This window comes from Helianthus annuus, chromosome 17 (assembly GCF_002127325.2).
Source record: "Helianthus annuus cultivar XRQ/B chromosome 17, HanXRQr2.0-SUNRISE, whole genome shotgun sequence".
Taxonomy (NCBI): Eukaryota; Viridiplantae; Streptophyta; class Magnoliopsida; order Asterales; family Asteraceae; genus Helianthus; species Helianthus annuus.
The window spans coordinates 192102546-192116715 of NC_035449.2; the positions used below are offsets into that span (position 1 = coordinate 192102546).

The 14170-nt window shown below is 35.7% G+C and overlaps 1 protein-coding gene and 1 long non-coding RNA gene across 19 annotated transcripts; one reads left to right on the top strand and one right to left on the bottom strand.

The window, feature by feature from the left end:
* Window positions 1-487: 487 nt before the first annotated feature.
* On the bottom strand, window positions 488-4038 carry LOC110922592. Of its 18 annotated transcripts, XR_004885537.1 has the most exons (6): window positions 3751-4038; window positions 3326-3502; window positions 2867-3001; window positions 2028-2253; window positions 1045-1156; window positions 488-957 (listed from the first exon to the last, which is right to left on the bottom strand). It is a non-coding gene; the product is annotated as an uncharacterized LOC110922592 (long non-coding RNA). The 18 variants fall into 18 exon arrangements; XR_004885534.1 differs by lacking the exon at window positions 2867-3001 and having other exon boundaries at window positions 490-957; window positions 3751-4037; XR_004885528.1 differs by having other exon boundaries at window positions 492-957; window positions 1045-1150; window positions 2867-3502.
* A 1674-nt stretch (window positions 4039-5712) lies between these two features.
* LOC110926005 (probable serine/threonine-protein kinase PIX7) lies at window positions 5713-13800 on the top strand. The gene is made up of 6 exons (XM_022169783.2): window positions 5713-6789; window positions 8675-9009; window positions 9789-9924; window positions 11915-12051; window positions 12350-12473; window positions 13177-13800. Exons 1-6 carry the CDS (start codon window positions 6591-6593, stop codon window positions 13680-13682), a joined length of 1437 nt encoding a protein of 478 aa, XP_022025475.1. The 5' UTR covers window positions 5713-6590; the 3' UTR covers window positions 13683-13800.
* The last annotated feature ends 370 nt before the right edge of the window (window positions 13801-14170 follow it).

The window sequence follows — 14170 nt, forward strand, 5'->3', positions numbered from 1 at the left end:
TTTTGGACTCAAGTGATTAAAACCACTAAAACACAAAGACTCAAAAAGTAATTCACTCTAACCTTTTTACATAATTAAATATATATCCTCAAGATAACCTTCTACATAATTAAATAATATCAAGAGGACTCGATATTTTTAATATTTAACGGTATTATTTTTGTAAAACATGTCTTATCATCTAAAATATATACTAATTATATTATAAAGCTCCCATCGTATTTTATCTCAAGAGATACAATATATTTATTTATTAATGAAAATGAAATTCATACGATATATATTCTGTTCAATTATATTATAATTATAATATAATATAAAGAGACGAGTTTTTTTTTATGTGATTGAATCAACTCTAAATCAGATATTGTATCCTAACAATGATCAAGTATGAGTCATCATTTATTTAATACTTCCTTATTTAATATTCAATAATTGTTTATTATTTTTCCTTAAGGTAGGTTGTAACATATTCGTTTCTTGATTGTTTAATTGGTTTTTTTAATCAAACTAGATGGAACCCCGCCGCGTTGCGGCCGGGGGCATACAAATTAAGGCGTAACGTATATAAACGATAGACGAAAGTCCATCCGTGTTGCGGCGGGAAAGTTAAATAACACTAAACATTAAGCATGTAAAACCTATGACAATACAAATGCCATTAACCTTTTACATACTTTTATAAATCTTGTTCGGATCATCCCTTGATAATAATCCTCTCTTGAACTGAACATGTTCATCCATCTACATTTGCACCCACCAATGGTCGTCTAGCTTCAAACTGCACAAAACTTCGTTACAATAAGTACACATTATTTTGGCTTTATATTCTTTCAACCCGTTTACTGAAGTCCCTATGAATTAAGTATAGACGTTTTCTCGGCCAACTGCTTTTAAGTCTCTTAACTTTTCTTCCATACGGGCAAAACCCTTGTACTTTGATTTGTCTGATTCAAACTTAGACAATTCAAAAATTTAGGTGATTAAACTTTAATAAAAACCCATTTTCTAAAACTTTAATCAAAACATATAAACTAAGTGTACCTGTGTTATTGTAAGAGCTAATCGCTTCCTTGGTGATATGGAATCAAGCGGTGATCTTCTTACCAATGAATCAGCAGCTTGAGATTTGGGATTTGGCATTTGCGCACTGCAACTACCAAAGAAGGCAAAAAAGCCGGATTATTTCAAGAAAGAAGAACATTAAAACTTCCATCAAAATACAAATAACATAAAACTTGTTGTTTTTCCATTCCAATTCAGTGTTTCCTTTCCTTTTTACACAAGTTTGAAGTGTGTTACTGATATATCGTAGTCCTAAATATGCAGTCAAAATTTCACAAATAGGATATTCAAATATTGAATATTTAATATTTAAACCGCTGTTGGTCTAGATCTTGTTTTCAACATGTGATGTGAATTCTAGGGATGTGTGTATATTGAGGTCAAACAAATTTTGCAATCAAAATTGAGGTCAAACAAATTTAGCAATCAAAATTATTGTCCCACTAAGCCCTAGACATCATACATAAAAATTCCCATAAGGCTTCCATTAGTCAAGGCCACTTAATGGGATGCTTAACTCCCTAAGCATTGGCATCATTCACTGCTTTGATTAGCAAGAAGTTGTTTGATCAAGCATTTAAAAACTACAATTAGAATATTGGATTAAGCCTCTTTTCTCAACTTATGCTCTTCAAGCGATTTCCTACAACTTGGAGGTAATCTTTCTATTCCTTAACTGGTGGAACAATGAAATTAGTCATTCAGAAAAAATATGATTTCTAATAAAGGATCGTCAATGGCTTCTTCACATGGCAAAAATATAATTTGTAATTTATACATAAAATGGGTAACACACCTAAGCATTACACGTCACATTCTCAACATACATACATTTATCAGATGATCTATACATACATACGATAAAGAGGATGAAGGAAAAAAAATTGCTACATACGGTTCCCATGGGTTTCAATGAACATACATAGTTTATACCCGGAAGCGAACCGGAACCGGGAACTCACCAAATCAGGGAACCGGGAACCTTACACTAAATCATCAAACGGGCCGGTCATATCTCTTGGTGGTCCGGATCCATAGTTCTGCCGGTTGGGTCCTTGAAATGCTCACCCCCAGCCAAAAGCAAATAAGGGTTTTGAAGAAACAATTTACCTGGTTAGCCAATCAGGATTTCTCCATTTATGTTTGGTTCAAGTGATTAGCCCATGCAACCTGAACTTGAGATTGCCACTTTTGATTAGAACAAAACGAATTTTGATTAGAATAACAAAACAATGGGAAATAAGTTTAAAAAGAGATTTCTATAAAGCATATGTAATTGTCCTAAACTACATCTGATTCCATCAAAGTCGTTTTCTGGTTAATAAAATTATTAAAAATCATCGATTTGTTCAGCTAGTATGCAACTACTCATCAGATCAAACATATTACTTCCAAAATCGTAAAAAAAATCAACTTTCTTACACAGACAAAACGTCGAACACCCTATCTACAGTTTCTAATTATCTTTCTCTACACCTAGGTATCCAAATTCACAGCATAAGTAAATTAAACGGAAGAAAAAACAAATAAAAAGGTAAGAAATCAACAACATATTTTGCATTTTATGATTTGTAAATTTAAATAACAAAAGGGTAATAATAGATTTCTTGTCTGAGAAGTTATGTATAATAGAGCAATACAGGCTAGGCTACCGATGACAGTAGTCTCGTAACCGCCGTTTTATATACCATCACCCTCCCTATTCAAAACCATCTTCAAGTCAATCTTAAAAGGCGAACTTCATCAACTACTGGAAACCGGAAACCAAAGCCAAGAGCAGAGATCAAAGAAGGAAACGTACTGCAGTTTTTCTCCAGCCCAATCGTAACCAACGGCCCTCGCCGGAGTGGGTGGCATCACCGCCGCGTACGGTGGCTAACCACCACCAGAAGGTTTAGTCTCCCTTTCTCCCTATCTACCATGAACTTCAGTGACTCTGTGGTATGCATTTTTTTAATCAACTTATCACATCTATTTACACTTGCAAACTGAAGGTTGATCACTCCATTTATCAATTTAATTACTGCAAGTACAGGTGGTTAGATGGGCGGTTGGGTAGCGAGTTAAACCGGATAAGACGAACCAGGTTTAGCCACTAACACCTTAATTATCAAGTTTTAAACTTCCTATAGATAATTAAACCATTAGTTAAGATCAAAAAAACAATATTATTGCAACGATAATCTAAGTCTTTCAACAAATATATCTAGGAGTACCATTACAAAGGTGTATGATTCTTGCAAGTTATGGGGGTTAAGACCTGAGATTCTGTAGCAATTTTTAGACCTTGAGAAGGAGCCCATTTTGTTGAGCCAATATCAACTTCTTACACTCCATCAGAAGTTTCCCTTGCACTTGCGATAAACTTTCAAGCGTGAGGTGCTTGGCTTTCAGTTCTCCCCAAAGTGTGAGTGATAAAACCTGTTATGAGAATACACTAAAATAAACAACATTAAGCTATTTCACTCATCACAAACAATAGTAAATACCTAATCTAAGTACTACTCAGATGAACTTTATCAAATCAAATGGTTGTCAGCAACAAACAAAATCATTCAAAAGCAAATTCAACTTCCAGATCTCGTTCTCTACTTTTCCAGATTTAAGCAAAATTTCAACATAAATAAGCACACTATACAGAAAAATGTTGAATTAATCAAACAACAGTACGAAATATGTACAAACCTTGACGGATTACTCGATTGCAATGACGAATTGTACCGGCGACGGTGCACACCGGTCAACGGTTGAAGAGTAGAGTGCGAACTCGGTGAAATCGTGGAGCAAACTCAGACGATTTTCGATTTGGGAAGGCTAAGAAACAACTGTTGAGTGTTGACAGAGAGAATAGAAAGGGTGTTGGGGAGGAAGAAGAGTTGATGCGGTTTTTTTTGGGAAGAAGAAGGATGATGCAATGTTCGTGTTTGGCACGTGAGTGAAGCAGAGCAAATTTTTTTTTGGAAAACACGTAAAGCAAAGAGTACAACCTGTCTAAGCCAAAACATGTTGCTTATTTATAGTATTTAATATTTAATTCTCAAAAATAATTGAAAATGGAGCATGAACATGACCCGACCGGCATTAGCATGCATGCTCTTAAAGTCTTAATGACCATGGCTTATTTTCTATTTGGAAAAATAAAATACTAACACAACTAACATACACTTTCTAAAGTAACAACTAACAATTATATAATCGTTTAATTCTTATAGACTTACTAGCTTTTCTTGTTTGAAATCAAAGTTTTCAGTCACACACATAAATAGGGATGAGAAATTGCATAGCAATACTCTACTATATCGGTATATCGGTATTGACAGAACATACACTGTACGGTATTCAATTTTGAATTTAGTTTACTTTCGTTATTAGTATGATATTGGTCCGAAACTTTTAACGGTATCGTACCATCTCAGTTCTGAACAAACATATAAGGTTCAATATTTGGTTTTAACTTTAGCTAAAACTAGGTATGGTACAATTTCCATATGGTACCAGTACCGATCTCATCCTTACACATGATATCATTTGAGGACTTTTTCCAAGCATTTGGTGAGTTAAGGATAAAAGCTGATGTAATACTAACATAACATTTGGGAAAACCAGGAAGATTACCCTCGGGAATCGAACGCTTATTAGGTTGTTTGAACTAGAACAACAGAAACACCATTTTCTATTCTGTAATCTACCTAAAAATCACATTTTTCAAAATTTATCTTTCATTTTATAAAACATTTCATAACTCATCCACCATTTTTATCTTACTCACAAACACTTATTTATTATATTTTTCTTTTTTTATACACTCACAATGTTATGGTGACGGATGACTAGTTACTTTTCATATATAAAAAGAATGTTATGATGACGGATGACTAGTTACTTTTCATATATAAAAAGTTACTGTAGCGATTTTTTTTTTTCAAATTATAAAAACAAGGTATAGATATAGTGGTTCAGATGTAGAGTAAAAAAACAATTTTTAGACATTTAATTTAGATTTTCAAGATACGAGGAGGTACGATTAAGCTATCGTAAATGCTCTAAAAGAAAACTTATAGGACCATAATAACAATGAGACCAAACAATTTTTTATTTTCATAGGGGGTTGTACCCAATGCTTACGGAGGTTTAAAAAAATTGATATTGCATTTTTAATCCAAAACTATTTGATTTTTTTACTTTTAACCCAAAAGTTTTCATCTTTTGCAATTTAATCTCACAACTTTTTACTTTCAACTTTGATTCCCTATACTTTTAATATTTCGTATTTTTTTTGTTTTACGTTTCGTTCTAAATTATGCGAGTTAACACGATACAATGTGTGTGTGGTTCAAAGCTTTTACGCTTCGTTCAAAATTTTGTGAGTTAACACGACGCAACGTGCATGTGTGGGTTAACGTTTTTAAGCCGTTTATTTTTTCCTGTTTAACAGGTTTGTCGCAACACATAGATCCTAAATCGACTTAGTTATTATTTTTTTGTTCACGTTTCAATCTAATTTTTCATATTAACACGTCGCAACTTCAATGTTGATTGGTAGTACCATTTCGCATAGGAACCGCGGTGAGATTACAATTTTTTTTTTTTTTTTGTCATGGTGAGTTTGAACAAGTCAGTCCTTTTTTAAGATTTCAAATCTTTTTGGAGTACTAGACATACCAAGGTGGTGCCTGGTGGTGGGTGCTTTTGTACCCAACATTATATCTCTCATACAGCTTGCACCCCCTCTCTCTCTCTCTCTCTCTCTCATTGCCAAATTTAATATGTGATCTCAATCTCCTTTTTGTTTTTCTACAACCCTATTTTATTTTATTTTTTATAAAGTTGTCATCTTGTTAGAAAATTCCGAATTACCCCTTTTCAATCAACATTTAAAAACTTATTTCTATTGATTTTTGAGGGAATTTTCTTGTGTATGCAAGTCAAAAAGCTCTCATCTTTCTTGCTTTTCTGATGTGAGTGCATGCTACCATCATTTTCCATCTTCAATCTCAACTGGGTTTTGTTCTCTGCATCTAATTTCTCAATCTTTAACAATAAATTCACTCAAAAATTGAAAAAAGTTTGAATCTTTTCTTGTGGGTAAGCTTCAAATTTCAATTGATGATAAGGGGTTGCTTTGAAAGATGTTTTTAATCTCAATTGGGTTTTGTTTCTTGCATCTAGTTTCTCAATCTTTAACAATAAATTCACTCAAAAATTGAAAAAAGTTTGAGTCTTTTCTTGTGGGTAAGCTTCAAATTTCAATTGATGATTAGGGGTTGCTTTGAAAGATGTTTTTAATCTCAATTGGGTTTTGTTCTTTGCATCTAATTTCTCAATCTTTAACAATAAATTCACTCAAAAATTGAAAAAGTTTGAATCTTTTCTTGTGGGTAAGCTTCAAATTTCACTTGATGATAAGGGGTTGCTTTGAAAGATGTTTTTAATCTCAATTGGGTTTTGTTTCTTGCATCTTGAACAATAAAATCACTAAAAAATTGAGAAAATTTGGATCTTTTTTGGTGGGTTTGTTTTGAAAAATGAAATCTGGTGATCAAGAAGGTGTAAAGGTGGAATCTTTACATGTTATGAACTCAAAGATCAAGATCAAGAACAAGAAAAAGAAGAAAAGTGATCATGAGTTTGGTGGGTGTTGGAATAAATGGGGATTTATTGGTAGCTGTGTTTCCTCAAGATCCAAAGTTGATAGCTCCACCAGTGGCATCAGTAGTCAATATGGTAAAATCTTGACTCTGTTTTTTAACCATATTCATCATGGTTTTTTTTTTTTTTTGAAAGGTGACTTTCTATGTACAGGACCTATTGGTCACCGGGTTCATGTCGATGACATTCATCATGTTTGTTACTGTTTGTTTTTTTTTTTTATAATTTTTGTAAATTGTTTTATATAATCTTATTATTTAGGGCACGGGTTGGCGGTTTGACCTGTTTAAGATCCAACGAGTTTGGTTGATTGTATGCTTATGACAGTTTAACAGTTTGAAACTTGAAATCAGCGGTGTAACTAGAACCGGTTTTGTTATTTATGTATACGTATTATAGTCGTTAACGAGGTTTATCAAAACGAAACATTAAACTGGCATCGGTCTGCCCGTTCGGTTTGTGTTCCTCAAAATCGTAGTTAGCGGTTCAACCCAAATTTTTTTATTAAAACTGACCAAACCCGACCATGTACATCCTAAATGACTTATTTAATCTCGTCTTTACTTTTTTATTTATTTGTTTATTTATATTTATTTTTATATTGGGATATAAAAGAGTGCATGATTTGGACCTTTTTTTGCTAGCTAATTAATTAATTTATTTATTATGGGTTTATTTATATGTTATGAAATGGGATTTGATTTGTGCTCAAATGATTTGAGTTTGACAAATTTACTCCCCCACAACTCATGTGCTATTTTGTCTTGTAGTAAGAGGGTAATTTTGACAATTTTCCCATCTTTTTTTTGTTTTTTTTTTCACAAGTCTGTCTTTTTATGAAGTACTTTGAATCATATACTCAACTCCAACAAAACTTTGCAGAAGATGGTGTTTGGATGCTTTATTTATTTACTTATTAATTATTAATTATTAATATTATGAGTTAAATGCCGTTTTAGTCCATGTGGTTTGGGCTATTTTGCCAGTTTAGTCCAAATGTTTTATTTTTCGTCTGTGGGTCCAAAAAGGTTTCACCGTCGCCATTTTAGTCCACTGGGTTAACTTCATCCATTTTTTCTGTTAGCGAGAAGGGCAATTCGGTCATTTTAATATGTAATTCTGTTAACTAGAAGGGCAATTCGGCCATATAAAATGACCGAATTTCCCTTCTCGTTAACAGAATAAATGGATGAAGTTAACCCAGTGGACTAAAATGGCAACAGTGAAACCTTTTTGGACCCACAGGCGAAAAATAAAACATTTGGATTAAACTGGCAAAATGGCCCAAACCACAGGGACTAAAATGACATTTAACTCTATGACTAACATTATTGTAAAACTTTCAATAATGATGAGTAGTGGTCGTTAAAACCAACTGAACCGTCTAAGTTGAAGCAAGTCGGTCGGTTCACCTGGTTTGAGATTAACGCGATTCAGTTCACAGTTTATATTTGGTGGTTAGGTAGTTTAGCGTTCGACCAACGTTTAAACTTGGAACCAGTCGTTTAACCTTTTTTATTTATTTACTTTTTTCACTTTCGGAATTTGCCAAACACCCCCTAAATTCTAAATCTTTCAACTTTAACTTACAAACTTATTGAGTAAATTACGTTTTTGGCCCCTTTGGTTTTATCACTTTTACTATATTAGCCCAAAATAAGAATTTTTAATATATCTGCCCCCATGGTCTCTATAACTAACCATTTTAGCCCCTAAGTCTAGAGATCATGGGGGCCAAAATGGTTAATTATAGAGACCATGAGGGCCAAAATGGTTAGACTTAGGGGCCAAAATGGTTAGTTATAGAGACTATGGGGGCAGATATGTTAAAAATTCTTATTTTGGGCTAATATAGTAAAAGTGATATAACCACAGGGGCCAAAAACGTAATTTACTCCAAACTTATTTTATGCTGCAAGATTACATGTTCAATCTAAACCAATATCTTTTGTAATTGCAGAAGCTAAATCAGCCACTAACACTAGCAAAGATCAACCCGAAATCCCGGCCACCCCGACAACGACAAGCAACTGTGATAACAACAATTTGTCATCACCAAAACCCGAAGAAGAGCTCAAAGTTGCTTCTCGTCTTCGTAAATTTGCATTTAATGATCTTAAACTGGCAACAAGAAACTTTCGACCCGAAAGTCTTCTTGGTGAAGGTGGTTTTGGGTGCGTTTTTAAAGGATGGATTGAAGAGAATGGAACTGCACCGGTTAAACCGGGCACTGGGCTTACTGTTGCTGTCAAAACACTGAACCATGATGGGGTTCAGGGCCATAAAGAGTGGCTGGTTCGTTCATTTAAAAATTAAATAAATGAGTAAAATGTCATTTTCGTTCGTTAAGTTCGGTTAGTTTTGTGACTTTTGTCCAAAGGTTTGTTTTTTCGGCATTTGGATCCAAAAAGTTTGAAATCTTGCCATTTTCATCTGGCTCGTTAACTCCATCCATTTTTTTTCCGCTAAGTCAGGGGATTTCCGTCTTTTTCTGTTAACTTAAAAGGGCCATTCTGTCTTTTTCAGGGGTATTCGGTCTTTTTACATAAGAGTAAACTTCCGTTTTGCTCCTTGTGGTTTGGTCACTTAAAAACGGTTTTGCCCCAAACCTTTAAAAATAGCCATTTTACTCCCTGATGTTTTGGTTTTGTTGCCAGTTTGCTCCCTGTGGGGAGCAAAATGGAAAAGCAAACAATTTGGATGGAGTTAGAGGCGGGGAGCAAACTGGCATAAAAACCGAAACATCAGGGAGTAAAATGGCTATTTTTAAAGGTTTGGAGCAAAACAGAAGTTTACTCTTTACATAAAGTGAAAAAGACCAAATCGTCTTTTAAGTTAACAAAAAAGACGAAAATACCCCTGACTTAACGTAGAAAAATGGATGGAGTTAACAAGCCGGATGAAAATGACAAGATTTCAAACCTTTTGGATCTAGATGCGGAAAAAACAAACCTTTGGACGAAAGTCGCAAAACTGGCCAAACCTCAGGGACGAAAATGACATTTTACTCTAAATAAAGTTTTGGTTTCTTGTTTAATGGCTTTGAATATTGAAAAGAATGTTGATTTTGGCAGGCAGAAGTGAGTTTTTTGGGTGATCTTGTGAACCCGAATTTGGTTAAACTGATCGGTTATTGCATCGAAGATGATCAACGGTTGCTAGTGTACGAGTTCTTGCCTAGAGGGAGCTTGGAGAATCACTTATTCAGAAGTATGTTCACTTCTTTATCTTTTGATCATTCGTTTTACTTCAAAAAGGGTGTTTGGATGTGCGTTTGAACGTGATTATACGAATCAACTAGTCGATGAGTGTTCGACAAATCTTATTATCTAAGGATGAGTAAATTACGTTTTTGGCCCCTGTGGTTATATCACTTTTACCATATTAGCCTAAAATAAGAATTTTTAACATATCTGCCCCTATGGTTTCTATAACTAACCATTTTGGCCCCTAAGTCTAGAGATCATGGGGGCTAAAATGGTTAGTTATCGAGACCATGGGGGCTAAAATAGTTAGACTTAAGGGCCAAAATGGTTAGTTATAGAGACCATGGGGGCAGATATGTTAAAAATTCTTATTTTGGGCTAAAATAGTAAAAGTGATATAACCACAGGGGGCTAAAAACGTAATTTACTCTCTAAGGAATAAATAGATAAAATGACCAAAAAGTAAAAGAAGAGATTTTTTTAATGGAATTAAGAAATAGGGGTGTTCATGATCTTGTTCGGCCCGTTTGTTGGAAATTCTGGGTCGATTCACTAACTACGCTTTCGGGAAACAACAAACCAAACCGGCTGGGTTGGGTGAGTCGACTGGACGACCGGTTTTAGCAGTTTAAATTAATTTGTTTCTCTTTTTATTTCATAATCATTAGTTTCTATTACAAATTTTTAAAATGATACAATATGGCTCATGAATAAATACATATGTTTGACTGTTAACTTTATATTCTAAATATAAAAAAGAGTAAAGTACACGGATGGTCCCTGTGGTTTACCAAAATTTTCGATTTTGTCCCTAACTTTCCAAAAGTACATGGATGGTCCATGTGGTTTGACTTTGTAACGCATTTAGTCCCCAACCAACAAATCTAATGGTTTTTGGAATGTTCAAGTTAGGGACTAAATGCGTTACAAAGTGCAAACCACAGGGACCATCCATGTACATTTAGAAAAAGCTGGGGACTAAATACGTTACAAAGTGATGACCGCAAGGACCATTTGTGTAATTTTGGATTTGGTCCCTAACTTTCCAAAAGTACATGGATGGTCCATGTGGTTTGACTTTGTCCCGCATTTAACTCCCCAACCAACAAATCTAACGGTTTTTGGAATGTTCAAGTTAGGGACTAAATGCGTTACAAAGTGCAAATCACAGGGACCATCCATGTACATTTAGAAAAAGCTGGGGACTAAATGCGTCACAAAGTGGAGAGCACAAGGACCATTTGTGTACTTTTGAAAAGCTAGGGATTAAATCCAAAATTTTGGTAAACCACAGGGGACCATCCGTGTACTTTACTCTATAAATAATAAAGTGTAAAAGGTCGAATCAGTTTGCACGGCCGGTTGCAAGTTCCAAACTGGTACTGGACTGTTCAACATACAAACTATCAAAACCGAACCATATGAATCTCAAACCGGTTAAACCGACCGACTTGCTTCAGTTTGGGCGATTCAGTCGGTTTCAACGGCTTATAAATTCCCCTAGTAAAAAGTGTTTAAAATCAGATAAAAATTTATGAGTTAATTGCGTGGATAGTCCCTGTGGTTTTACGTTTTTTCATGTTTAGTCCCTGTGGTTTTACGTTTTTTCATGTTTAGTCCTCAACTTTTGGAAATAGCTGTTGTGCTCCCTGTGGTTTGTTGTTTTGTTACTCGGATAGTCCCTGGCCCTAACAGACGTTTGTTTTAAACGTTAAGTCCCCTAACGTGGTTTTACGTTTTTGGTACTCGTAATGACGAAAATACCCTCACGTGAGGGACACGTGAGGGGACTTAACGTTTAAAACAAATGTCTGTTAGGCCAGGGACTATCCGAGTAACAAAACAACAAACCACAGGGATCACAGTTGCTATTTCCAAAAGTTGGGGACTAAGCGTGAAAAAACATAAAACCACAGGGACTATCCGGGCAATTAACTCAAAATTTATTTAAAACCAGCTGGTTCATTTTTTATGGGGAAAATATATTGTTGCAGGATCATTGCCTCTTCCTTGGTCCATCAGGATGAAGATAGCTCTCGGTGCCGCTAAGGGACTTGCTTTTCTTCATGAAGAAGCAAAACGGCCCGTCATTTATCGTGATTTTAAAACCTCCAATATTTTGCTAGATGCAGTATGTAATGCTGATACTTTTAAGAGTTAATTACTGTTTTCGTCCCTGTGGTTTGTCAAAAATCATTATTTCAGTCCATTAGTTTAAAAATTGCGAGTTCAGACCCTGTGGTTTCAATTTCGTAACAATTTCAGTCCCTGTGGTTTCACTTTCGTAACCATTTCAGTCCCTGTGGTCTGTTAAGTACATGGACTGAAATGGTTACGAGGTGGACTGAAATAGTTACGAAAGTGAAACCACAGGGACTGAAATCGTAATTTTTAAACTAATGGACTGAAATCGTAATTTGTTTTGTCAGGAATACAACGCCAAGCTTTCTGATTTTGGTCTTGCTAGAGATGGCCCGGAAGGTGATAAAACTCACATATCTACACGGGTCATGGGAACTTACGGTTATGCAGCTCCGGAATATGTGATGACAGGTAAATTTTTGGTACGGGTCAAGTTTGGGTTGAAAAATGTCATTTTCGTCCCTGAGGTTTGGCCGGTTTTGCGACTTTCGTCCAAAGGGTTGTTTTGTCGCATTTGGATCCAAAAGGTTTGAAATCTTGTCATTTTCATCCGGCTCGTTAACTCTATCCGTTTTTCTTCTTAAGTCAGACGTATTTCCGTCTTTTTTGTTAACTTAAAGAGAAATTCGGTCTATTTCACTTTATGTAAAAAGACCGAATAGCCCTGAAATAGACCGAATCGCCTTAAGTAAACAAAAGAGACGGAAATACCCCTGACTTAACGTAGAAAAATGAATTGGTCTATTTCACTTTATGTGAAAAGACCGAATAGCCCTGAAATAGACCGGATCGCCTTCAAGGAAACAAAAAAGACGGAAATACCCCTGACTTAACGTAGAAAAATGAATGGAATTAACGAGCTGGATGAAAATGGCAAGATTTTAAACCTTATGGATCCAGATGCGGAAAAACAAACCTTTGGACGAAAGTCGCAAAACTGGCCAAACCTCAGGGACAAAAATGGCATTTTACTCTACTTTTAATTTTTTTTTTAACTTTATTAAGTTGACCACTTGACCCGTTAGAGAAAAAAGATAACCCGAATCACCCTGTGAAAGTATATGGGTCGAAATGCCAAGTTGTCTACTAATCGTAACGCTGTATTTCTTTTTAGGACACCTGAGTACAAAAAGTGACGTTTATAGCTTCGGTGTTGTTTTACTTGAAATGTTGACCGGCCGGAGGTCAATGGACAAAAAGCGTCCGAATGGGGAACACAACCTCGTAGAATGGGCCCGTCCACAACTAGGAGAAAAGAGACGGTTTTATAGGTTGATAGACCCTCGATTAGAAGGCAATTTCTCAATAAAAGGAGCCCAAAAGGCTGCACAACTCGCGGCCCGTTGTCTTAGCCGTGACCCGAAAGCCCGGCCTTTAATGAGTGAAGTTGTTGAATGCCTTGAACCTTTGCCAGCCCTTAGAGACATGGCGGGCTCATCTTATTATTTACAAACTGTTCAACCTGAACGGGCCGGGTCCAGCCCGGACCCGACCCGATCGGTTGTTGGGTCGTTTCAAAGAAACGGCCAGCAACATCCACGAACCCTCTCGATACCTAACGCTTCGCCACGTCATCACCAGTTTGTGCAGATTTCTCCAAAACCGAAAGGAAAGCAATAACAAAGGGCGGTTTGGTCCTTGACCCTAAATATATGTATCGTTACGTGTTTCTAATTTATGATATGAACACGGGTTATGTTAATATAGTATGTTAAGTTAACCATATTTGTCTTTTTCATTTCTAAAATGTAACATGCTCACACGGGCTTTGGCCCGATAATCCTCGGGCTTCTTTAAACAGCTCATGCTACAATGTGTTCAATCGGGTCGGGTCAAAATCCATTTGGGTTGAGACTTGAGAGCAAGAGCTAGACCTGATGTGCCATGGTTGTTAACCGAGCTTTGACTGTAGTCAACGGGTCGAGAGAGTGCCTGGTCTTGATAGTCAACGAGTTCTTGTTGCTAGAGAAACCATGGGTCAACTTTGGGCCAAATGCGGTTTTGGTTAGTGGGCTATCCATGTGGTGGTATTAAGCGGATCAAATGAGTTCGAGTCAAAATAGGTAATTTCTGTGTGCGGGTCAATCGGGTAAGGATGATTAGTGGTC